The 27530-nt window shown below is 38.5% G+C and overlaps 1 protein-coding gene across 4 annotated transcripts in view; it reads right to left on the reverse strand.

Moving 5' to 3' along the window:
• Positions 1 to 259: 259 nt before the first annotated feature.
• The window catches only part of KLF3 (KLF transcription factor 3), a 33263-nt gene continuing 5992 nt past the window's right edge, over positions 260 to 27530 (reverse strand). For 3 of the 4 annotated variants that reach the window (XM_050947906.1, XM_050947904.1, XM_050947908.1), the window contains 5 exons: positions 20093 to 20187; positions 11250 to 11745; positions 10356 to 10506; positions 6658 to 6818; positions 260 to 4622 (listed from right to left, as the gene is read on the reverse strand). In XM_050947906.1, the coding sequence (XP_050803863.1) occupies positions 4441 to 4622; positions 6658 to 6818; positions 10356 to 10506; positions 11250 to 11745; positions 20093 to 20149 (1047 nt within the window). In that variant the 5' untranslated portion in view covers positions 20150 to 20187 and the 3' untranslated portion in view covers positions 260 to 4440. Of the gene's footprint in view, positions 4623 to 6657; positions 6819 to 10355; positions 10507 to 11249; positions 11746 to 20092; positions 20188 to 20956; positions 21141 to 27530 lie in introns of all 4 variants that reach the window. The other variant, XM_050947907.1, reaches the window with a different exon arrangement.

Genomic DNA, 27530 nt, shown 5'->3' on the forward strand with positions numbered 1-27530 from the left:
TCTATATGACTCATAGATCAGCATATTCTTTAATGGATATAGAAGTATTTTGCATGAAAATATGTATGGTGCTTTAGCTACTCCAGCAATCTGACTTCTGAATGTTTTTTTAGGATTCAGAAATGAGAAATTGTGCTTCTGGATTTTTTTGTTCTGCATTTTAACAAGTGCTGATTTTACATATTTCAAAAGCTTCTTTTCTGAACATCCTGGTTCATATGTAGGTATGCTCTGTATGGTATATAACTACACGATCACATTTAATATTCTGATAGTTTTATTAACAAGTATAATACATATTGTATACTGTATATAGTATGAGGACTGTACAGTACAAATTTATGTTCACAGTTTGACATGACAAAATGTCATTACTGAATTCCCATTGGACTACCAAAGTAGAAACAGTGAAAGTACATTAAACATTCACATTTTTAGTAAGAAAGATTACCAAAATGTTTCAGTATTTGCAAGTTATAGTAATGCATGCTAGAAACCTTTAATTACCCACTCAGTCTTATTAGCTTATAAAATATATTACATTTTATTAAAAAAATTTCTGTATAGTTTATACAAGTATTAAAGTAAATGTAATATCCCTGCTATAGTTGCAGGTAATGTTTTAAGAAATGCTAAGCAGAAAGATTATTTTGACCCTCTAACATTTAAGGTACATAAATAGCAGAAAAGTGCTAATATCTGTAAGACAATGAACATTTTTGTAACCCTCTTAATACATGTAAAATGTTTTTTGTTTTGTTTTTTAAGAAAGGATTTGCATTAATTTACAGTTTGCTAACCTTGACAGAGACAAAACACAGACAACATATTCAGACAAGTTTGTGGCATTAGACAGATCACTACAGAACTACAGTGTATATTTAAATAAAACCACATTACCTGTCATACCTGTTTAACTCTGAAAGATTGTCTTGGAAATATGTAATCCATTATAATGTTGAATGGTACATACAGGTATAATATTAGTATAATTGTATTCCAAGTTACATACTATACAGTGCAATACTGCTAGTGCACAGGTTTTTCTTTTAAATACACAAAGCAAATCCTGCAGCGGAGTTGTGTGTGTGTCTTTAGACCCAGTCCTGCTTCCATTCAGGTCTACAATAGGAGGAGTGAGCTCTCTAGATAGGAGCTGATGCTTGTTTAGTAATTTCCTTAGTTAATTTTTTTTGATGCACTCCCCAAACCAAAGTTAGAGTTAATGCCCTATTTAAAATGCAGATTCACATTTTAAACTAAAAAGATAAAATTTACTTTGTAATTGCTTTTCTGACTTCCCAGAAGATATGACACCACATATATAAACTGAAAAATCCTATTACAAGGCATTTACATGAAACTATCTTATTTGGTTACAAATAATTAAGATTCTATTTAATATTTAAATTTAAACCTGCTGTCAGTGTCCTATATCAAAGCATATGGCCAAGGGCATTTTATAATTATATTGCATCTTAACAGTGTTTCTCCCTACAATTCATTATAAATATCTTTAAACAGAGGCAAACAGGTTAACAGCTGATTTAATAACCTACAACTCAGAGATTTAATACTCTGCTGGAGTAATTTCATTAACTTCAGTGGAGTTATGCCAGAAGAGCATGTAGCCCAGATTATAGTGAGCAAAAGATGCCAACACTTAACAAAACTGTTTTTATGAAAGATGGCTCTCCCCTCCCCCCCCAAAAAAAAGCAGCACAGGAAATTTAATGTCATGCAAAAATACCAAATTTGATGCAAATATATTAGTTAAAAATAGAAATGGAATTAGAATGTCTGACACCTGCCTTTCTTTATAGGATCTTATCTGCTTGTTTGCAGGTTATAATTGAATTGTTTTCATCCACAGCATGCCAAACATCTATCCTCCTGTGATATGTTTCAAAGTTCAAATTCAGCAGTGGATCCTGTGGCAGCTTATTAAAGTCAAGGAGTTCTTCATGTACGGAATAGCTAGCTGTAAATAACTAGAGCTTAATTTTGATATCAATTTCGATTCTGTGATGTTACTGGCACTTTAAAAAAAATGGTGCTAGTCTATGCTAGTTCTCTTTCAAGGAAGTTTTTTCATGTTAGTGACAGAGCCATGTATCAACAGAAGGCTGAGAAAATTTACCTGGTAATTACATTTCTAGCCACTTACGCAACTATAAATCTGGCATAGTTTCAACTGATTCCAGGAGAGTTACTCCAGACTTATAGTGGTGTAGGAGAGCAGAATGTGGCTCAGATCTCTTACACAAAACTTCAAGTGCTGGGAGATATGGCATGAAAATTCTCATTCCTCACTGTATGTTTTGACTGTGTGACACCACAGCACTGCCAAAGGGTAAGAGATTCCTTACATCAGGGGCGCTCAACTTTTTTCTTTCTAAGGCCCCACCAACATGCTATTAAAAACTCCACAGGCCACCTGTGGCACAACTGGTTTTCTGCATATAAAAGCCAGGGCCTGCGTTAGGGGGTAGCAAGCAGGGTAATTGCCTGGTACTCCCATGAAGCTGGCTTTGGCGTCAGCCCCAGGTGGTGGGGATTAAGGTCTCAGGCTTCAGCCCCATGCAGTGGAGCTTCAGCTTTCTGACCTGGGCCCCAGCGAGTCTAATGCTCTGCTTGGGGGAACCCCTGAAACCTGCTCATGGACACTTGGCGTTAAAGTTCAGATACCTGTAAGGTCTAATTTTATTCTTTACCCTCCCAAATGTCTATACATTGGCCTATATTTATACTACTGCCAGTTTTGCTGACAGAGAGGAGCAGCTGTGGATGTCAGGTAGATGTGAACCACACTGGCAAGAGAGTAAACTGGCACAGCAACTCTTGGATAAGCAGGATTTTCCAGGTGTCCACAGTGTTTAGGGTCATGAACACTTCCTGCGTCACAGGGTCTCAAATTCCTTCCCATAGAGGGCAGCATGCAGATATTTTCCTTTTCAATGGGTTTTTCCATGAGGTGAAAATTTGACGATGACATTTTCATATTGCAGGAACTATGCCTGATTTGAATGATGAATTAAAAAAAACATTGTGGGGCATAACAGTCTAGACAAATACATCTTGTTTCCTTGTAGTGTCACAAAAGCAGCCAACTAATAAATGCAGGAACCTCCCTTTTAACGCAATTAACACCTCCAAAGTTCTGAAACAGATTTAGCATCAAACTTTACATTGTTTTACTTGGGTATTTATTTTATTTTGTTAACTGAAATTGGGAGTTGAACCTTTCTGACTCAATTTGTTAATACGACAAGCACATCCATGGGATCTCTTGGTCCACCTAGCATCAAGAAACCAACAGAACCACAAATCAAATCAGTCATTAAATGGCTTATCAAGCCTACTCTCTTCATTTGAGACATTTACACAACTCAGTTTCTCACAGGAAGTGCTTCTTATTGGATGCCATTTAGCCTTTTGCCATCAAAAAAATCTTGTGAACTAAAATTTAAATACTGTAGTGTATCAAATTGGCACTCACTTCCACCAATGGTACAGTTTTAAGCATTTTGATATGACAACTGCTGCTTCTGAGGTATGATGAAGTTTTTAAAGAACAGGAAATGCAGGGGAGTGATTATCGAGGGATACATCTTTACCCCTGAAATGAGGTATGGTAGGTCTCTGTGAAAATCATTTCATGTCATGTCATAGGAGTACCGTGTGTTCCACCTATAAGGCTGCACACAAAACAGAGTGTCACACAGGAATCACACACTTATGGAATCTACCGAGGCATCATGCAATAAACACAAGCTCATGTACTACAGTATAATACAAAAGATAGGTGAACTTGTTTAGAGGCACAATCGTGTATACACCAATTTCTGCTGATGATTCTTCAAATATTATTCATTTAGTCCAAATCAGCTATCACGTAATCTTTCATTTACTTAGTTAGTTATTACAGTGTCATTCACTGTCTTGGCAAAGGGGATTTCTACAGTGAGAAGGTGTCTTTCTAAAAGTGTTGCTTTAAACATGCTGCTGTAACCAGCAATGTTGGAAAGTCCATTCATTGCACTGTTGAGCATAAAAGGAGAGTATCCTTTGCAGGGCTCGTAAATAAAGTCTCTGGCAAGGACTGGATATTCAATAACATTTACTAGTTGATCAATTTATGCTGGCTGATTATATAGCAAAACCAACAAAGTTGCTAGTTTACAAATTCCCTTATTCACAAAGGAATACATTACACATACTGTCTGTAGGAAGGGTTTGCTTAGCATCCCTAGAAAAAAAAATGTTCACATTCTTTAGGTCTGACCCGTGGCAAGGACATAGCAGGGTTAGATAACATCTATTACTGACCATATGGAACCTTTTAATTGTGTAAGTGCAGAGATTCAGACCAGCTGAATCCAAATTAAAATGCACACGTAAAAAAGAAAGCGTGATGGGCAGTTGAGGGACAAGAGACATTTAGACTAGCATATGGCGTTTCCTGTGGAGAGCAAGATGGTCCGAGCGTGAGAAACTACGGTCACAGTCCGGGCACTGGAAGGGTTTGATTCCGGTATGTTTCCGGAAATGTCGTGTTAGTTCATCAGAACGAGCAAACTTCCACGTGCATCCCTCCCAGGTGCACTTGTATGGCTTTTCACCTGGGAAAGGGAACAGAGAACAAGGAATTTAAAGTGGGGAGAAAAAGGCTTCTCCAGGGTGTTTCTGAATGTTATCACAAAAATCTGTTAACTGCTTTATACCATATGATTCATCCTCTCCCTCTCTCATTCAGACCCCTACTAATTCTTTTCCGCTCATCCAAACTGACCTACCTAGGTAGCATAGTTTGTGAAGTTCTTGGTTTGCTTACGAATTTGTAAATGTGCATGAAGTGACTAGGTCAAGAAGGTTTTTGTGTTACATTTTGTTTGTATTACTCTGTCAACCCATCCCTCCCTTTCTTACCCCTGCCATTGGTTTGTTACACTTGGTCTTAATCTTCGGTCCCTGATCCTGCAAAGACTTAGACTTAAATAAAGTTAAGCACAAGCTTATGAAACTATTCATGTGCTCAAAGTAAAGCTTGAGTCTAAGCATTTGCAGGATCTAGTCCTTATGTTGTAAGTTCTTTGGGAGGTGATAATTGTCTATTCTATACGTTTATACAGCATCTAACACTACAGGGTCCCAATCTGGTTGCAGTCTCTACAAGTTACCGTAATGTCATGATGTTGTCATAAAAGGTTATACTTAAAGGGGGGTCTGCTTAACTAATGTCTTTTCTATGAGCCTGATTCTCATTCACACTAAGCTCCGTGACGTTGCTGAGGTGTAAAAGGCCATAGTGTAAATGGGAATCACGCCCTGAATCTTCTCTGAACATGTCTTATTGTCACACACTTCCAGTGTTTGTCCAGACGTGTCAGGGCATACCTGGAACATGGTGATTGAGAATAGGTAGGGGGACATCTTTATTTGAAAGGAGCTCTTCGAAAAGAGCATTCAGAAGGAACTGGCCAGTGTTTAAGAGTGGCTGGATGCAATGCCCAAATCTTAAGACGCTTTACATTTGGCACCCAGTTCAGGCCTGTGTAAATGAGTGCTACTCCTATGGAAGTCTCAAAGCCAAATGTAGCAGTGATGTAACTTGTGAGGCAGTGCAACTTGCATTGATTTGGCATTTGGTGAGTGTGCAAACGAGTACCTTGCATATCATGTGGGTAGAAGCAGGTACAGTAGGGAAAAAAGAAACTAACACAAGGAGCCTGCTTTGACTTACAACCTCCTGTTAGCTGCTTTTCCTGCTCCATCCCCCTTCTACTCCATGGCCTGCAAGGGCTTATCTATGCTTGGAGTGAGGGGTGTTATTCCCAGCTCAAGGAGACATACACTAGTTCTGACTGACCTAGAGTGCAAAAAATAGATTGTTGCTGGAGCAGCACAGCGGGCAGAATGGGATGCCTAGAGTATGTACCCGAGAGAATGGGCATGGGTGGCTAGCCCATCCCACTTCTCATGTTGTTCTGGCTACACTGTTTGCAGTGTGCCAGTTCAATCAGTTAGTGTGAGTATTTCTTCTTGAGCTTTCACACCCCAACTCCAATTGTAGACATACCCTATGTTACACACATTTTAACATAAGAACGGCCGTACCAGGTCAGACCAAAGGTCCATCTAGCCCAGTATCCTGTCTTCCAACAGTGGTCAATGCCAGGTGCCCCAGAGGGAATGAACAGGTAATCATCAAGTGATCCATTCTCTGTCACTTATTTTGTAAACTCAAATGAATGTCAAGCCTGTCTAAACTGCATGACTTCACCATTTATACCTGACGTAACCTACCATTACCACTGAATTTTAATCTTGGGTTTCTGTAGCCAACCCAGACTAAAGGGAAGATTTTATCACTACATGATGGGACTTCCTGGGACATGTGACTAGGACTCAGTGAGCTGGCAGAAGGAGATACATTTAGATTGCTTTACTCGTTCTTTCTTTAGAATGTTGTCTTGGTGGTCTTTACTTTATCCAAATTGTTCTGTTTAAATTTATGCTAGCCCATATATTTCCTTTTGTTTGAAAAAGCCTGAAGCACCTGTTATATCTAGAGCTGGTCTTCTGCAGAAACTAGAAGCCTGGCCTTGACTGATCCAGACCAACATGGATGAAAGGAAAGTGTACCAAGACTCATACCTGTATGCGTTCTTCTGTGAGCTTTTAGGTGGGAGCTTTTAGTATAGACCTTGTTGCAACCTTCGTAGTCACACCTGTGTATTCTGCGTTTCCTTTGTGTGTCTGGAGATTCCACAGGTAAAGGTCTCTTTCCCGGCTGAACTATAACTGAAGGGTGATTCCTATGAAGTGAAGTTATAGTTATGACTGATGAAAAGTATTTGACAAAGTAAACCATATTGCAATGATCCACAATAGAGCCCCTTTATTCACTACCACTCTGTCTCTTAGCAATGTGAACTACATTACATGCATGTAAAAGAATTTAAGACAACTTAGCAAATTTCACAGATTTTTAGCAGTAATATTTTGATTCTTTCCTCTTTTGAATTTATTCACTTTGTGGCATGAGCAAAACCAAAGATGTTCTTCTCGGCATGCTTGGATTTTAATTTATTTTTACTTATAAAGGAATGAAAGTCAGACTTGTTTCTCAGGCAAGTACGCACAGGATTTCCAAACTCTCTCAGTGAGTTTCCAGTTAACTTTCATTGCTTTTATTTACATTTTTTATTCTTCCTTAGAAGGCAGCTAATTTGTTTTTAATTTAAAATAGCTTTTCCATATTATTATAGACATCATATCTTTAGTCTTAAAGCAGAACTCAGAGTCTTTATTGTTCCAGCCACTCCTTTAGAGAGTAATTAAGAATTTCCTGTTTGGTGCTGACAGAAGGGTGCGGCCTCCCTTTACGACTGACGTCAATTCCTAAAAGTAGAGTTTAGACTGCATGTCACACCCACAGGATGTCTGAAATTGGCACACCACCTTCATAAACATGATTTTCTTGCCTTTAACCCCACAGGTACTATTCAGGTAAGACATATATATATATTGCATGTACAATTTTATATTATATATATAAACAATTATGTGTATATGTGACTAAACACACCTTTCTAAGGATATTATCAGCTGCATATATAAATCACTGGGACCACTCACGAACCTGCCTTCTATGCCAATGTTAGAGGAAGGAAAAGAGCAAAATATTTTTTTTTAAACAGACAGGCCTTTTAAATCACACAGCTTCACCGGACACATTTTCCAAATGATTAATGAATACATATTACAGATCCTTAGATATTTTCTAGCTTTTAAGTGAAACTTAATATGCCACTTCCCGCAGCTCACATTGGCAAGGGAACAGTGACCTGCGGCCACTGGGAGCTACGGGCTGTCGTGTCTGTGGACAGTCACCGTAAACAAACTGCCTTGCAGCCCGCCAGCAAATTACCCTGATGGGTCGCATGTGGCCCGTAGGTTGCCCACCAGTGCTTTGAGTCCAGTATATACTTGGTGGCTTCTCTGTGAGTCTAAGGTGCCATGAATAACTCAAAAAAGCATGCCTACAGATGGAAAGATTTGTTGTTCAACATCATATTAAATGTATTTAAAATCTTATGATGGAGTCACCAGATTATGCTGTTATAGTTCTACATGTTCCTAGAATGTGAGCAAGTTTTTAGTCTTAGAAGAAATGTTCTATTATTGTTAGTTTTGTAATGTAGTAGTCCTTTGACAGACGTTGTGGAAGACAGAAGAGAGTAAATTCTCTGTTTTATTCTCTGGACTTGGAGACAATTCTTGAGACACCAGCTTCTTGAGAAATAAGCATTGGTGTGCAAGCTGACACTGATGAAAGAAGAGGTTGCCTGCACGCAGTTTGTGATGGCCTTTGTTCCAGACTGGTATAGGTGTGTAAATAAAGCAAGTTACACTTAGAGTACATGCAGACTCCCTCTTTCTTATTCCTCTTCCATTGAGAAGCCAAGCAGCAAGACTATAGAATTCTGCAAGTGATTTCCAGAAGGGGACACTGCTTTAAGAAATGAGACAATGGTGCTGGAAGAAGGGCCAACATTATTAAGTAACTGCTGAAATAAAAGATCATTTGTAATTCCACAAGGTCTTGTCTCTGCTTACACAAGTATATCTGAATTTATTTGAGCCTTGCACATGTGGGTGTTTTCCCTCAACAAGAATGTCTTCCAAAAATCATGTTATGATAGTTTGTTTAAGCACGGCCTTGTCCCCACACCCATAGCCCACGTGATGATGGTAGCATGAGTCAAACTTTGATTTCACACAAACAAGAAAACACAAAATTAAGGCTTCATATTACGTTTCATCCATGTCTGTGTATGGCAATAATCTGAGAACAATACATGAACTTTGATTTAAAGGGAGAACTCTGATATTTCTTTAATTCCCATACAAAAGATGTTGACTTGGGTTAAGATAGCTAGATTGTACAATCCACCAATGCTTATTGTAAGACGTCAACGGCTTTTATGTATTTTACATACAACCCCTCCTCTCCTCCAATATTTAGATAACAAATTCAAGAGTTAGAAAATGCCAGATTTATGGTTGCTTTTGCCACCTTCATTCAGTCTCCTTGTATGTACATCACATGCACTGAATAAGGCAAGGGTCCTGTGGAAAGATAGTATGTTATTATATAAATATAATATTGCATGTTCAGAAGGGGACCAAAATAAGGTTGCACAGGAAACTCAAAATTTGACTCTCCTAACTTTCAGGTGCTTGATTTTGCAACCAAAAGAATGATAGTTTAATGCAATATGACCTCCCTATCATGCATCAATAGTAGGATCTGAACCATGAGCCTTCAGCACTACAGCAGGACTAAAAACATTACATGGCAGTAGGAGAATGCTGATACGCCAGAGTGGAGGAAGGGCTGCTGGTGCCCAATGCTGGGTCCAGGGGGTGATCAAGGGGAGTCCAACTCAGCTCATTCTCTCTGGTCCACCCTAGGCTACTATTGCTTGGCTCGCTCTCCCCCCACCCTTGGGAGGCGGGGGACTCCTGTCCCGTATGATGCTTCTGGTGGGGATGCTTCATGTGCCAGGCTGTCGAGGATGGAGGGATTATTGGGGGAAGCCCAACCCAGCTCTCCTCCAACTACTGCTATAACTGTTCTGGCATTCCCAGCACAGTGTCTGCTGCTTTGGCAGAAGCATGGGCCAGGCTCTCTAGAATGTTCAGTGGCTGTGGTGGCTGCCAGAATTTTCCTGAGGAAATGGAGATTTTTAACACTACAACTGAGGTAGATCTGAATGGAGTTACATGGGACAAAGAAAGCATTTCTGCAACCCGAGAGGTTTCTCCCTAGCAAATACCACCAGAGGTGTTGCTCCTTCTCTAAGAAAAGGTCACAAAAATTCACCTCAGCCCCAGTGTAATATTTTTCCAGGTTACCACAGTTTAATACCTGTTTAAATATGGGCCTGGTTCTGCGAGACTATTACAGGAAGAACTATTATTGACTTCACTAGAAGCTCCATTTGTAGTGGTTTGCAGGACTGGGCCCTATATGACTTTAGGAACACATTATACAAATACAGAAGATCTATGTAGTTCACATGTACATAGCATGCATACTAACCATTACACTGCTGAAATCAAAGTTGAGGTTGAAAGTTAGAAGAGGAATAAACTAAGCACAAAACCCAATTCATTTACAATCTGCAACCCTTATTTATGATATTTTACTAAATGTATCAAAGCACAGTAGCTTTCCCCTCAAAGAACCTATATTTTGTAGCTCGTGTATATGGAACCCAATGTACAGCAAGGCAGTATGTTTCATTATTCAACTGAAGATAGATACTTTAGGACTAATTACTTACTCTTGCAACATTATTTGCTGAGGAGACAAAGAGGTCATCATTGGAGGAGACATTTGTTCAGGATAGAACTCGGTCCCAGGCGATTCAATTCCTGGTTCTACTTTGATTGTTTTCTTTAATGTGGGCTTCTCATAAGATTCAATTACAGGCACTAGAGGGGGAAAAAATAAAATATATAGAGTGTTATGTGAGTTAAAAGGAAAGACAAAATCTGTACAAAACCGCCCAAACTAACAACATGATATCTTGCATCAAGACTCGTATTAGAATACAAGACTTTTCAATTTTCAGTCTATCTCGTGAGGAATTAGAATGCAACACAAGTCTATTCTTATGTGTACCAGTTCAAATCTAGATTACTTTTATTTATATCAATAGATTAATATGGGTATCAATGAGAGCAAAATTTGATCCAGTAAGACTAGAGGAAAATATTCACACAGTAAAGTCTAGGCATTGTATGTTTTAGAAGAAGATAAAAGAATATGTCTCCTTTTTTCATTTCCCTTCAAAATATTTTGACTTATCCTAAAAAACTCATGGATACACAGTTATTTTTCCAGATCTGACTAGCAAAAAAGGAGTAGTGACCCTAATTGCTTTGCTGGAAGAAAATGTGTCATGTCCCCTCTCTTCCCCCCAGCAACTGAGCAAAACAAAAACACCCCAAACCACAACACATCAAAGCAAACTAAAAAGACAAAACAACTCCTCCCCCTATAGCCAGCTGAATGGAGTGGAGGAACACCTCCCCATCCCCCCAAAAAACAACCCCAAACCACTGAATGGCACAGCAGTACAGCAAGCCCACAGAAGTTGGCACCCAGGGCAACTGCGCTGCATAAAAGATCACTGGTCCCGCATAGAAGAGAAACATAGCACAACAGCACCCACCTGGCATGCTACTTGGATTTTCCAACTCTTCTGGAAGAACAGTAGACACCATTATAGGTTGCTGGAGATGTGGAGCATACATAAAAGGAACAGGCTGGACCACAAGTGGCTGTATAATTGGAAGTATTCCAGGGCTCCTAAGTCCAGGACGTGAAAGAGCAGCCATTACTGGAGGGATTGTTAATGGCATGGAAAAAGGTTGAACTCCTGGGGGAGGTGGCGGGGTGAATTTTTTCATAGGTGGGCTGGGTGAGGACAAAGTTAATCCAGGTGAGGCTCTTCTATGTACAGTCTGAAATTTCAGAGGAGAAGGAGAACTTCCAGCTGAATGTGGTGAGCTTCGTTTATTCACTGTAAGGTCAACTGGCTCCATTTGGATTCCATTAGATAGTCCTTCTGGGGGTTGATAGAATTTATTGTGCAACATATTTGGGGTAGGATAAATGACACTGTATTTGTTTGGCTTCATTTGGTCCATGTAACTGGACTGGTATGACTGTGACAAGAGGGGGAAAAAAAAAAAAGGATGAGAATTGATACAGAAGCCATAACCATAGGGGAAAAAACATAAAAATCTAGCACTGTTACTAATGGCTGATCAAGTGAAGGAAAATAAAAAAGATGCAGACATGGCATTTTTATGTACTCCTTTCTCTGAGAGAATGTACAAGATTTCTCACAAGGGAAATGATTCAATTTCTGATTCACTAATCACTTGGAAAGCAGTACACAATACATGATGAAACAGGGAATAAAACCAGACAACTCAAGAGTTATTCAAAGTGCTTTACATACATTTATTAAGCTTCATATCCATCCTGCATGGTAGGTACATTAAGGTACTATCCCCATTTAGAGATGGATAAACTCAGGCACTATGGAGACTAAGCAAGATAGTGGTCAAGCTGGAAATAGAACCTCAGGCATCCTAAATCCCCCCCATTGTTCTAATAACTGGAAAACACTGCGCCTCAATCTTCACCAAAACAGAAATCTATTCTACACACAAAGCCCCCTAAACCAAAACGTATGCAACTGAGCTCCGCAAACAGTATCAGAAACAGTAAATATGAAAAAGCAAAGAGGGAAATGAGTACATCCTAAACTGTTTTTTCTTGGAGAGAGGTTGGGGAGAATGCAGCTAACTTGCTGTTTTAAACTTGGAAAATAGCTATCCAGAAGAGGGGGCAAAGGGGTCTGATTATCTGAGGTGCTGAATGAGTACTTCCTGTAAGTCAAGGGGAGCGAGCTGATGATGCTCTTTCAAGATTAGGCCCATGACTGATCCTTTCATACCTAAGCAATAACATTTTCCAGTAGAACACTGAGAATCATCATAGCACTGTATAATATGTAACACCTCTGAGATACTCTACTGAACAGTTTCCCATATTAAAAATGTGTAAAACCATGTTATTTTTAATGAAGGTAACTAGTTATATGAACTGATGAGATGTGCCAAAATATGAACTATGCAAAGTGTAGACTATCCATTCTACTAATATTTTATATCAGCAGTTTTATTAACTGAGTTTCCACTTGTGGTTCTTGGACAAGTCAATCCTCACTCTGTAGCTATGCTGTTTCCTGACAGAAATAAAACACAGTTTAGATTTTTTGGCAGCACACTGGACCAGAAAGGGGATGTGGGACAAATTTTTAAAAACGGTAAGGATAGAGATAATTTATGAGCATAAAGTTAATGGATTCTAGTATACAATCACTCCCATGATATTTTTAAATGCATTTTGTTAGGACTAAAAATTCTAGCTAGATCTTGCTTGCTCTTACATCTGTATTCTTCTCCTCCTCCCAAGTATATTTTAACTGCTATTCATTTGAAGCTTAGCCAAAAATCTTATTGTAAAATGTATTGGAGTTATTGCCTTTGTTTTTATTATGGCAGGAAACAATTCTATGACACTTCAGAAAACGGGAAGTTCTTCCGTAGCATTGATATGATTGTAGGTATATACAGCAACAGAGCTGAGTAGTTTATTCTGCACTCTATGCGTACACATAACTAGCATTAATTAAAAAAAAGTTACATACACATAGGGAAATTAAAAGAGAACTGCCACCTATGTGGTTGGTAATAACATTTTTCATTTCTAGAATTTACTTAAAATTATATAATTATATGGATTAAATGTAAGAATCTTTGTAGCAATTATATTCAGTTGATCTTAAAGGATTATTTTTCATATAAAATAGAACTTATGCTTATACCTATAGTAAATTAATAATTTAGCTATCATATCAGTATTTGTTTTTGATAATGAAGTTCACAGGAATTCATGTTTTAGATCTTTTAACTATTTTAGAACGCGTGCATCTCAGAGCAAGATATACACAGAACTCACAAGCACTGTTGAATAAGGAAATAATTATATTTATTAGAATTCTGAATGATCAAGGCCACAGACTACTGATGGAGTTTAATATTTAACAATATTTAGCATCTACTGAATCTGATTAAGGCATGGATGTAGGCAGAAATTCAAACACTTAATACATAAGCTGTATTACGTGCTTTTGTTAAAACTTATGTTATTGGCCTACAGTACAAAGTCCACTTGACTTCATTATGCTGTAGAAACATTTAGTGGTACAACTAGGCAACAGTGGAACCCTGGAAGAATTATCACATCATCACTGTGTGTACATTAATTTTTTGAACTGTGTGCCAGTATCAGTGAACAATAGTAGAATTCCTAGAACACTTTTCATCCAAGTAAAGTAATCTTATATTCAGACAATATAAGGTCCTGAATCTACAGACATTTGCGTATCTGCCTGCCTTCATGCACAAGAGTAGGCCCGTTGTGTCACAGTCTGCGAAGTTTCTGCAGAACCAGGGCCTAACCAGTCTTTCTATTTTTAAAACCATACTGTATTGAGAAGGCCTAGGAGGATTGTAACAGAGTAATAGAAAGGCAAAATAAAGAAAGACTATCCAATTAAAATCTTAGTTTAGAGAAGAAAATTTTTTCAGTAAAGTAGGAATCTGCAGAAGAATGAAACACCTTTGGGCTATAACCTAGTTCATTAAAACATTTTTCTTTCTTTCAAGACTCTAAGTCAAAAGAAACTCACATTGGCATTTTTCCAATCTATTAAAACAGTCGTGCAGAAAAATACTGTAATGAGTCTGACCTGTTTGGGGAACTTCTTAGTATTAGTTTAGAAAAGTTAGAGATTAAATTCAAAGTAACAAAGACTTCAAAAATTAGGATGCTGAAAATTATATTTTTAAAACAGTTGATTTTTGGGGGATGCAAACCTGCTCCTGACCTCTTGAATTGCTTTGAATGAAAGGTTTTCATTGTTGTAATTAAATTGGCACAGATTTGACTTAAGTCAGCTATTCTTTTGTGCCAGTCTGGAGAGGCTGTTTCATTTTTCTAAGCTTTCCTTTATTCTGAGATTTTACTTGCCATGTTCCTATTTGAACTGCAGATAATGTTAGCAATAGGAAAAAAGTAGGAGACAAAGTTTTTCTTTACAAAACTAAGTAGGAAAAAATTCTGTAATCTTAAAAAGCAAAAGAAGAAATGCTAGGTATAGAAAACCTTAAAAGTCAATAAAGGTATAAAGAAAACAGAAAAAAGTACAACTTCTCAGTTCAGATTATACATATAAAAATCATCCAAAACATAGTCAGCCATTTTCTACATTATATTAGGCACATAAAAAACTGAAACAAAAGTGCAGGCTATGACATTATAGATTAATGTAAAGTAAGAGTATTCTGTCAAACAGACACAAATAGTATAGACGATACAAACCACTTATATTGCAACTCATATAGTGCTCTAGTGACGCTGCACTTCAAGTGAAGGGAAAGTCACTTTCAGCTGACTCTCATTCCTCTTATATTGAAGTTTCATTTGTCTTCTAGAAGAGTGAAACTTCATTATGAATTAATTTTAATCCCTCTGGAATGCAACAATTACCATTATCAGACTGATAAGAATCGATACTTTTCAAAAAGATTTTGACTGCTCCCTACTTCTCCAGGCTGGCCTGGAAAAGCTGGCCATCACATAGGGGGAGCAGTAAAGAAGAATCTCTTACTACAAGAACTCCCAACAGTAACCAAGAGAAGTGGTTTGTGATCTTGCTCCCCATTAGGAGTAACTGCTTGGCCTTCCAGAGCCTCCGGTCACAACAGCCAGTGACCCTGAAGCCTGCAGTTTCAGGGAGTGAAGAGAGGTCTCCCATAAGAGATCTTTTCCTACTGGTAGATCCCATTCTGCTATGTAGGAACTCCGCTAACAGTGATGGTTTGTGCGAAAGATGTAGCTAAAGATGGCTCCAAATCAGCAAACAACTTAATCACATGAGCCTTCCACTGAAGCCAATGACACTACTAACATGCTTGAAGCTAAGCATGGGATTAAGATCTGTACTGAGCTGAAGGCTGTTAAAGAATCCCACCGTTGTCCTGTGACTGCAGAGGTGGTAATAGACCACTACACCTTGATTGGTCCCTTACACCATCTGCTAACTACTTATGCTAAACAATGTGTTCTACCTTGCATTTAGCTGTGATGCTGGGAGTACCTTTCTTAGACCTGAAGAAGAGTTCTGTGTGGCTGAAATCCTGTCCCTCTCACCAACAGAAGTTGGTTCAACAAAATACATTACCTCACCCACCTTGTCTCTCTAATATCCTGGGACCGACATGGCTACAACAATACTGCATACCCATCAAACACATACCCCTTAACTTTACAGTGACAATATACAAATGTTTTCTGTTTTGCAATGCTAAAAATAGAGGATCTCCTGCCGATGTAAAAGGAACATTTTACAAGTAAGAGAGTAATGCAAAATACCTTAGAATATAATTAACCCCAATTTAGAGTCAATTGTAGATTGCCGAAATACTACAGGATACTATATCACTGCAGAAGATTATTATAAAGGTGCAGGACTGTATTTGAGCATATATTCCTAAACAGTTTCTTATCTACATACCTACATGGCCCACATCACTGGTTTACCTCTTTGGACCAACCAAAACTTTATCTCCTTAGTGTCTGTCCTGATTAACGACAGCAGGATTTGACCTATGGGAGGACAGCTCAATGGTTTGAGCATTGGCCTGTTAAACTCAGGGTTGTGAGTTCAATCTTTGAGGAGGCCACTTAGGGATCTTGGGCAAAAATCAGTACTTGATCCTGCTAGTTGAAGGCAGGGGAATCAATGACCTTTCAGGGTCCCTTCCAGTTCTATGAGATAGGTATATTTCCATATAGAGGTATTCTCTCTATGAAGAACAAATGCAGGTAACTTGTAAGGTTTACTTTCTTGGCTAAGGCTATGTGAAGGTAGTCAGGTAATTCATCTAATTGCAATTCAAATATGTCACTCATTCAAAAAAAAAAAAAAGAAGCATTACTACACTTCTCCACTTGACAACTGGGCAAGATTAAGGGGCAACCAAGTGTGCCATATGCGCACCTATTCCCACCCACAATTGGCTACTCCCATAAAGAGACATTCTGAAGGACTACTCTAAATAGTCCATAAAAAAGTTTGTAGTGAAACAACTCGACTACTTGACAGGCTTAGTGGTCCAGTTGAAGTCACATGAGAAGGATGACCAGGATTTAACCTGAAATACTATATAATTTCCCCCAAAGCATTTTTATTATTCATGCTTACAAGATGAGATTTATTCACAAGTGCACTAGTTACAAAACACCTCAAGATATCATGTAGCTAAGGCACTTGATCTTAAAAAGTTGCAAACCAAATAGTTTTGGAGACTGCTTTGGGACACACAAGTTGTTCACTTCAATTCCAAAAGAAAGTAGGCACCACAGAAAAAAAGCAACTTTGGCAAGTAAATTGTCACTGTCTTTGCCCAAGCATTTAACAAATGCTTGTAACAAATATTCACTTTATTTTAGGTGGAATTGAGATAACACTGTAACTAGATCTATTACATACCATCATTTAAATGTTTTCTTCATTTAATAAAATGTGCACAATAATTCAATGCCACAGACTGTATGGACCAATAGTAGGATGACAAAATACTTTGCGTGTGTGCTTTAACTATCTGAGAAGTGTAGCTAACCCTTTAAACCACATACTTTGAAAAAAGTTTTGGTGTTAAAACTTTGTAATTTGTTTCCTTCCCCACCCCAAACTTGTTAATGTCATAAGCTAGTGGTGTTTTTGAACAAATTTTGCATATACAATACATGGTGCATTCTGACATATTTTAATCTGGTTTTGCTATTAAAATAACTAATGATTTTTAATAGTTTAATTTGTTTGATATCAAAGCAGCAGATACAACATGTTTAAGGCCTGATTTTAAAGGCTCTGAGCACTGTCAGCTGCCAGTGAAGTTAATGGAATGCTCATCTCCTCTGAGAATATGGACAATAGCTCTTCCACTATCAATCCCATGGAAGATGGTTAAGAAAGTTAGCTTGCTTAGGCTTGGTCTACACTTAAAAATTAGATCAACCTAGCTACAGGGCTAGGCCCTGAGTGCAGTAGTTAAACTTGACCTAACCTCTGTTGTAGATGTGGCTAGGTCAATGGAAGAATTCTTCCATCCACTTAGCTACTGTGTCTTGGAGAGGTGGATTAACTACATAGATAGAAAACCATCTTCTGCTGATGTAGGAAGCATCTAAGCTATAGCGACACAGCTGGAGGATAGACATCCCCTTAGTAGCTACGCTACTTTTCTTGCCATGCTCTCTTCACACTGAGATCCTCTCTCTCTTTAAAGGGGGCTACAGGCTAGCTGTCTGCTAAGGCCATATCTACACTTCAGCATAGTTATGGAACTGTAGCTATGCTGCTGTAGCCCTGCAGTGTAGACATAGACTACAGAGATGGAAGGAGTTTTTCCGTCACTGAGCAATGGTAGCATTATTCCATCAACCCAGCTACGTCGAGACTGGAGGCTGGGTTAGCATAGCGATAGTTCTCAGGGGTATGGATTTTCCACATCCCCAAGCACAGTGGCTATGTTGACCTATGTTTTAAGTGTAGGCCAGGCTTAAGTAGTTCCTGATGGCCTAGCTCCAAGGGAGCTGCACTACTAGGGACAGCTGGGAAGACCAGCATCTCAAGGGTTTGGGGGACTAAATGGCCAGTTTGCCCATGGACATAGACTCAAAACCTCCTACTCTCCTGAAGAAGAACTGAGGAATCTCTGAGAAGAGAATTTCATAGAATTTTCTTTCCTCCTTTGTACTTCTTATGAGAGAACCTACAATCAGGCCCAACATTATTTCCTTTTCCTAGATACACTCATTTAATGCAGTAAGTAAAAGGACAAAATGACTATTTAACAAAAGGGAATAGCTCTGTGATGGCTGGCCAGAGTGGTGGCAGAAAGTAATCTGCAAGACAGCGTTGAAGTCCCAGCACAGGGAAAGTACAATTTATCTTCAAATAGCATATGGAAGCACAATATCCCACTCCTGGGCTGGATTACTTAACTAAAGAAACACTCAAAGGTTATGGGTACACTAGAAATGTATGTGGACCTATTAGATCAACCTGTAGCCACTGTGGTGCATGTCCACACTATCTTCATTGGGTCAGTGGTGCGTGTCCTCATCAGGAGCACCTCCCACCAATCTAAGAAGGGCAGTGTGGGGAGCCGAGAGCTTGGTCTCCCCTTTTCTCTCAACGCCACTCCCACACTGGTAGCCAGGCAGCCATGTCAATGTCATGGCTCACGCCGCCAAGGATTCTCCCCTTGGCTCTCAGCCTGGAGTGGGGTCCATTCTTCCCCTGGAAGTTGGTGGCAGATGGGCTCTATCTGCCTGGCAGGGACGCAGTATCTACACAGACACTATGTTGCCCTAACAACACAGACATAAGCCTTACGCCTCTTGTGGAGGTGGAGTTATTACGTTGGTATAGTATGGCATTTGCATCGGTGGGAGAAAGGGCTGTAGTGTTGACATTGACATAATTAGGGCAACATAAACTGCCTTATGTTGACCTAACTGTGTAGTGTAGACCAGCCCATAGTATTTGTCGGCTGACTAAATCCCTATTTCTCATTGCTAGAACAGGCATTTCCCTGCCTCTGCTCAGAAGACTGCAATGTAAACAACACAGCAAAAAAGTAATTTGTGGTTCTAAAATTCAAGTAGTTTAAATAATCTGAAGGTATTTTAGCAACCAACATAGACAAACGTATTTAAAACTGGATTTAAATTGATAGTGCCCCTTTTACATTTTTTAATTGGTAAAGGCAGCAAACTTGTCACTGTAAGCTGCTTTCTACTAAATATTACAAATAACAATATCCATGACAACTTTGTTTCTAGGGCCTCAAACTGACCCTTAAGTCTTGTATAACCACTGTTGGCAGGAACAGCAACAGCCAAAACAGAGATGATCTAATTTTATAAGTTTCTCATTACCAGCTTTCTGTCCAAATTTTTCCCTTTACAACTATTTTCCAAGTACACGGAAGCAGAGAGACCTGTGGCACCAGACTCACCCTAGAACAGCCTAGGGCCCAGATGTCCCTGCAAGGTGTTTATTCTTTTCCCCTCCCTCCCTCTGCATAGCTTTCATGGTAAATCTCAAATATCACCATGAAAAGTAAACATGGGGTTGGCATCCTGACCAATGTAAGCAACACTAATGGCACTGTCTCCAGAAAGAGAAAATAATGCTACTAATGTGCAAATTTAGCTATTGCTGTTACTCAGGTATTCCGTTTCATAGCAGTTCTCCGAGGAGGCCAGGCCCTGTGAAGTTCACAGGAATTCTGCCATTGATTTCATGGACAGCAGAAGCAATCCCTACATGGCAATCAGGGTGATAACATGTTTGAAACTTACCACTGAAATAGGTTCCATGGCTTCTTGCTTGATAGGGACTGGGTCAAACATTAGCATCTTTTCAGTGAAATCTTCTGATGCTATGTCGTCCTGGACTACAGGAAGGGGAAAAAAACAAGTTAAGTTGTAGAAATGCCTAGAATCAAGTTTCTGAATTTTTTTTTAACTCATTATTCCATAATATTAAATTTATTTGATTTAATTCTTCAAAATCTAGAGATAATCTTTATGTTTTCAAATATTATATTATAATAAAACTGTTTGGTGGTAGGATATAAAAGTTATTTTGTAATTTCAGTAAAACCCTATGATCAGCATATATTTAGGCATAGTCCAGTGGATGATTGGTCAAAAAGTACCGAACAGGCATTCCATATACTTTTTTTCTATAAAAATAACCTTAATGAATTTATAATGAATGGAAATTTGTCATTAATTCCACAATGCATAAGCTATGAAATATCTGTATATAATAGGTCTTCTCAACAAGTATTGGGCCATGCTTTTTAAAATTCCTTAAAATGTTCCAGTATTATCAATTGCACAGTACCTTCCTAAGGAGCCCAATCCAATTGCCATGAAAAGGCATCCATTGACTTCAACAGAAGCCAGGTTGGGCTCTTAAAGTGCAGATCAGCAAACCTACAGCATGGAGTTACTAGCTGTAATTAGCTGCAAGTTGCTGAAGACAGTATGTCCCAGCTCAGATCATGCACTTTTTCTATCATTCCAAGTTGAGATTAATTTAGGGTTGCCAACTTTCTAATTGCACAAAACCAAAAATCTCTTCCTTGCTCCTTCCCTGACACCCCACCCTCACTTGCTCCCCTCCCTCTGTCGCTTGCTCTTCCCATCCTCACTCACTTTCATCAAGCTGGGGCAGAGGTGTGTGAGGGCTCTGGTTAGGGGTGTGGGCTCTGGAGTGGGTCCAGGAATGAGAGTTTTGGCGTGCGTGGCAGTGCCAACCAGAGCCGCAGGGTCCCTTTTCAACTGGACATTCCAGTCTAAAACCAGATGCCTGGCAAACCTAGATTAATTTTTTGTTTAGCTGAAGAGACAGTGAACATGAAAAGATCTGAATTAGATTCAGGAAGAATGGCAGCCCAATACTTGTCAGTCTCCAGTCAGTAAGCCTGATGGCAATGCTGATAACACTCTGGTGCTTTGACACCTACTTCTACGCAAGGAAGAAATTAAAAACAAAGCTAATTTGGGGAGGTACAATAGACAGCCTCCCAATCAGACATCACAACTGATAATTTAACTATTTTACCAAAAGGAACTATGACAACTCAACCACTATTTTGAAACAACTGTACATTTCCAAGAGTTTCCTTATTAAAAACACGATTTCAGAATTTAGACTGTGTTCTGCGTAGCCAAAATTGCTTTAAAAAGGGAGCCATCTACTTTGTTAGCTTCTTGAAGCCTATTTTCAAGTCTATTTCATTTATAGTAATTTAACTATCCCAAGTAATAACCATATTTACACATTTACCAAGAGTGACAATTGTGGAGGAAGGATGAGAAGATGTCACGGAGGACTAAGAGCCTTTGGAGAAGGACAGAGAAATACTAGAGAGGCTACATGGTAAAGCCAAATAGTTTAGACAAGTGAAGGAAGTTTATACTCAAAGACATTAAAAAGTTCCAGTTGACAAGATTTTTTTTAAAAAAATTGAATATCATTTATGAGAATGCAGATATCACATATGAGAAGGCAGAGCCACAAACAGATTCTTCCAGAGTACAGCCTGGAGGACTGGCAGAGTATTCCAGTTGACGAGGAGAGTATGGGACACAACGTCACCATCCCAGACAAATTGTATGTCTTGTACAGTATATGCAGTGTTGTAGCCGGGCTGGTCCCACAATATTAGAGAGACAGGATGGGTGAGGTAATATCTTTCATATTAATATGAAATTCATAATATCTGTTGGTGAGAAAGACACTTTTGAGCTCTTGAAGAGCGTGAAAGCTTGTCTGTCTCACCAACAGAAGTTGGTCCAATAAAAGATATTACCTCACTCACCTTGTCTCTGTACAGTATAAAGACTGATGTTAGGTATTAACACATTCAATTGCATCCAGTAGGTGGCACTAGAAATCCATAACAAATAAAATGCTACTGTACTCTGTCAAGACAATTTCACTGGGCGTAAGCTTAAGACTCACTAATATATTAAAAGGTTTTAATTGTGTCTGGTATTTAACAGTTTAAATGGGACATAAGAATATATATGCCCCAAATTAGACCAATTCTATATTAATAAGCAAGCATGCAATAGTCAGTGTGTACGCATTTGAGAAAACAATTTGAGATATGTGACAGAAAGAAAAAATGAATTGTTTCAAGCCTACCAGGGATTTACTTTATAAATCAAGGGCAAAGTTTAATAATTTATGGAAAATACTACAACAGTATACTTTCTAAGTACTTGGAATGAACAAAGCTTGATTTCGAAAGAACAAACTAAAGCATCATTGAATATAAGCATGAATATCATCATCCTGGAAAAAGGGGAGGGCCTGATTAAACCAAGTTGAGAAAAGGAGAAACAGATACAGTAGTTCAAAGAAACTGCTAGTTTTGTCTAAATAAAAAGTAAGTAATAGCTTTGAAAGATAGAAAATTTTATAATTTGGATGTGTCTATGTTCATTTGTCAATATGCCTGTGAGAAAGTTTACAATTATGAAATCTTTCCTGCAACTTCAGGGAATCATTTAAATTAGATATTTTTCTGAATTTATGCATTTGATATAATTTTCTGAAAAATTAAAATTTTCCTAGTCACTCTTCCGTGAAGTAACTTTGTCTATATATGACTTCCCAAAGATACAGATATATGCATCTAACAATACATGAATGGGTAAAAGATATTCCACAATGCAAAAACAACCCAACCCTACACTGCATGCCAGTCTTCATATATATGAGAATTTTTAAATATTTGCCTTCAGAAGCTTTCCAGATGCTTTCCATTTTTTAATTTAAATGTGCTTTGGTGAAGTGACACCATCAATTTGTAATCTAGTCACTTGAAGGGAAAAAAAAGTTTAATAGTTTCAGATAATACACCTTCCCTCCTCCCCCAACCTACTCCCTCTGCCATTTGTTGTAGTTTTGAAAAATCACATTTTTCTATTTTTAAGGTTTGTTTTTTCGCTCCTGCTGCTATGTGAGAGACCCACACAGAAAATCATAGAAAGCGACTAAGACCCATATCCTGCAAACACTTAGCACATGCCTAACTTTACATATGTAAAAGTTACATACACATATTTGCAGAATTAGGGACTAACTGACTGTACAGTTGAATGAAACTGACTGTACAGTAGAATGAAACTGACAACAGAAAGTATCTTGCAGACAGTAAAAGTGAAAAATTCTTGTCTTTCATAGTCATCTAAAATAGTAGATAAAATTTTTACTTTTACTGCTGTATCACAGTATATAAGTTGAGTGTCCCTTTAATGTGTTATACTGTTCTTTTACTGTACTATTCCTACCTAAATAGTAAGAGAGGCTGATTTTGGACAGAGGACACTATATTATGCATGATCTTTTGGTCCTGCCTGTATTCTCAGCTGGTGTAATATGGTGTAGCTCCACTGGAATCAGTTTACACCAGCTGAAGGTCTGACACTTATGAAATTGTTGTTCTGGGATAAACTCTAAGGGGGAAAATAAATGCATGGAACAATGTTCTATTTAAAAGAACAATGCTGGAATGGAAGAAAGACACACTGGTTGTGAAGCCTGAATTTACTTCAAGTAAGTAAACAAAAAAATTGTATTTTGTTATTTCTGATAATATTTTATAGTAAAGGTTCTGTAGTATACTTGTAAAAGTCATACATATGTAGGTATGCAAGATCACACTATACTCCCCTGCTATTAAATGTTTGAGAAGCAGGGGGGAGACTGCCTTATTTGTTTCAAACATAAGGTGTGAAGAATAGTAGGGATCTGCCTACACACTGATTTCGTAACATACTTGTTTCACAGCCCACAGCTTGTTTAGTAAATAAGATTAATTTATAGAAAACTAAAGTATCTTCTCAAGTACCTGTGGCACCCTCCTGAGAGCAAAGCAAGGAGAAACCATACAATTCACACAAACCATATTAAAAAAAAAATCAGAAGAGTCGACTTTATCTTTCTTAAATTAGATGAGCTACTTTGCATAGAAGAGTTTTTATGTGGGTAAAAAAATGTATGCTGTATGTAATCTGAAACTAAATAATTAACTGCAATCCAGTAGGCAAACATTCCACCCTCTCTCTCTCTTTGCTAACAAGCCACCCAGTTTTACTTTCCTGCCTCCTCCCATTCACTCCACCCTATGGATCTTTGCCAAGGCAGTCCAACTTGTCCAAACAGGACATGGCTTTTGATAAGATTCTGCTCACACCCTGTATTTCTAAAAGACAAGCCAAGCAATTCATTTTTGTATGTAAATAAGGACAGGTGCAAAGGTAAAGTCCAAGCAAAGTCCCTCAACATTTTCACAGCTAAAGCCAAGCAAAAAGACAGCAGGTAAGAAAAAGACAAACCCTTGCCCTTTATTAAAGGAAAATGCTATGTTCAAATCCTATGGAATTTTTACCATCAAAATTTTCTTGTCAACATCAGAGACGTCTCAGTTTTAACTTCTTGACATGTATGGTTTGATGTGAGTAAGAGTACTTAATACGTGTTCCAACAATAAGGATTTGTACAGACTATTTACTCTGGATGAGATTCGCCCATGGGCATAGCAGCCACAGCACTGTATCACTAACCAGGTGGAGGGCAGCTACAAAACACAGAGGGCTCTGCATACCCACACATAGGCCTACAAGCGCCTTATAGCTTTCTGTGAAGGCAGGTGGTTTTGGGTTGGGGGCTGGTCTTAGCCACACAGATCAGCAGTTACAAATCCTCAAGAGAGATGCAGAAGGGCTTTGGCCCAGTTCTAGTTACATATCTGGAATAGTGGTGACCAATGATTTGATCCACACAATGGCTAGGGGTGGTGAGAAGAGATTCTGCCCCTCCGATCCTCTGCACAGCACCCCACACAAAGACTGTTTATTCAGTTTTTGTGTCAGGGGAAACAGGAGATGGGACCCTATTTCTGCGTGAGGCTCAATCATTGTTTAGAAAATGCTATGTATTATTGGTATAATTACAAAGTAACTTAATTATTGCCACTAAATCAGCTCTACATTAGTGCCCACCACTGTAGCTTTTACAGTAATGTATCAACAGGGCAACTTGAGTCAAGTGCCCAAGATTTTCAGCCATGATCTGAAACTACCTCTTCCTTCATAAGTCTCAAGCTAAACTTCCCCCCAGCCCTAATATTAAGGAGAAGTGATAATATTGGAAGGACTATACTGATGTCATCCAAAGGCCAGGGAGGTTTTCTGAGACTGAAAGAGAAATAATCTTCAACGAAGCCTTAAAAGATAGCAGAAACTTGTTCTCCTCTGTTGAACTAACAGGAGTCCCTGGAAGGGGTAAAGGAAATCCCCTCCACAGCTGGCAACAAGGTTTCTTTGTATTCGTAGTAGTAGTTGCTGATCCAGGGCCTTCAGGAGCAAAATACACAAGAACATACTCCGACTTCCATGGGAAGTAAGCATGTGCTTAAGTGCTTTCCTTCATCAAGCCCCAAAATAGCACCAGACACAGAAAATCTCAAATTTAGATTAGCAATTAGATTCAGTCAAAGGGAATAAGAGCGAGAAGATTGAAAATCCAGGGCGTGTCTGCACTACAGAGACTATACTGGCATAGCTATATTGCCATAGCTACGCCTGTGTAAACCCGTAGCATAGACACAGCCTACACAGATGGAAGAGGTTTTTCAGCCAGTGTGGGAACATAACCCCCAGCCCCCAATGATGGTGGCTACATCAGTGGAAGCATTCTTCCATCAGCACAGCTGTATCTACAATGGGGTTTAGGTCAGCACACCTATGTTGGTCATGGGTGTGTTTTTTTCACATCCCTGATGAATGTAGCTATGTCGACCGAACTTTTAAGTGAAGACAGACCCAGAGACAGCACTGCTGGGGAAAGGATCAAAGCAGTTTGGCGCACAAAAAGCAGTACTGGGGAAAGTTAAAAGGAATTGGCTGTGCAACAAGAGACAATTTCTACTAACAGGTAGCTTTCCCCCCTCCCCCCAATAAAAAAACCCAGTGGACTTCCAATGGGAATTGGAACAACTCCTGAGACATGCTAGTACAGTACTGAGATTCAGAAAATGCACATCACAACCTTCCCATTACTATAAATCACTTTGTTTGATCTAGAACTACTTTAACATATTAATTTGTCAGAAGCCATATAGCAGAGTAGTCCGTATTTCATTGAAATTTACAACTATGCTGTTCTGTACACTCCAGTATGTGTACACTTCAGTATGGCTGAAAAACACATTTTTCCATATTAAAAAAAAAAAGTCTTAGAAAACAGTTTCTAAGGGTATTCATGAAAGATATTTGTTTTTTGAGTCTGAAGTTTCCACTGAGAAAACAAACTTTGCATCCATACAACCTTATGCAATCCCTATTTTATATATCTATTGGCCCTAAAGAAGAAAGAAAGACAAAATATCTTTAGCCACCTCCTTAGACAATACTGCATACAATACTCCCCCTTATCAGGGCAGACTGCTGTCTGGTTTCCTGTCTCAAGCTACTGCTTACAAGGAGAAATAGTTTAGTAAAGAGAACAGATCAGACCTCTGAAAACAAGTGAAGTATGCAGAATGGTATGACAATCTTTCCCTTCCAAACAGAACCTTCTTATTATTTTTTTAATTTAATAAAAAGTTAATTTTAAAGAGAATTTGAAAGGAAGAATAAAAGTAGCCTTTGTTCTATTCAGGAAGACTGGTTGGGAAATGGAGAGACAGAAAGAGTGTGACAGACCTCAAAGCTAATTTCACACACATAGAAATCAAAATCTGAAAAATCAGGTGGAGTGTCAAAAAAAAAAATGTCAACATCAGGATACAAAATATCATCCTCTAATATTAAGGTACAAGTCTGCTCTGTTACTTGCTCAAACATATTCCAGACAGACTTTTACACCTTTGACCACATGAGGCAGAGCTGAAAATCTCTACTATTAAGTGACCAAAAACACATTAATGAATAATAGTTTACACTCTTAATTTCAATGAAGATTTGAAAATAGGAAAGAAATGTGTGTGTGTGTGTCTCTCTCTCTCTCTCTCTATCTAGGGAAATGAAGAGAGAGAAAGTGAATGGTGACAATGGAAGAATGATTAAATAAACTTGGACTCTCTAGGAGTGGAGGTTTTGTCTCTCTTCTCGTGTACCAAAGTGTGTTAGCAACTTCCTCAATCCCCTCCATCAATTTCCATTATGGCTTATTTTAGTATTTAAAATCTGTTAGAGATTTATTTTTCTATTT

Source organism: Gopherus flavomarginatus, chromosome 3 (assembly GCF_025201925.1).
Source record: "Gopherus flavomarginatus isolate rGopFla2 chromosome 3, rGopFla2.mat.asm, whole genome shotgun sequence".
Classification (NCBI taxonomy): Eukaryota; Metazoa; Chordata; order Testudines; family Testudinidae; genus Gopherus; species Gopherus flavomarginatus.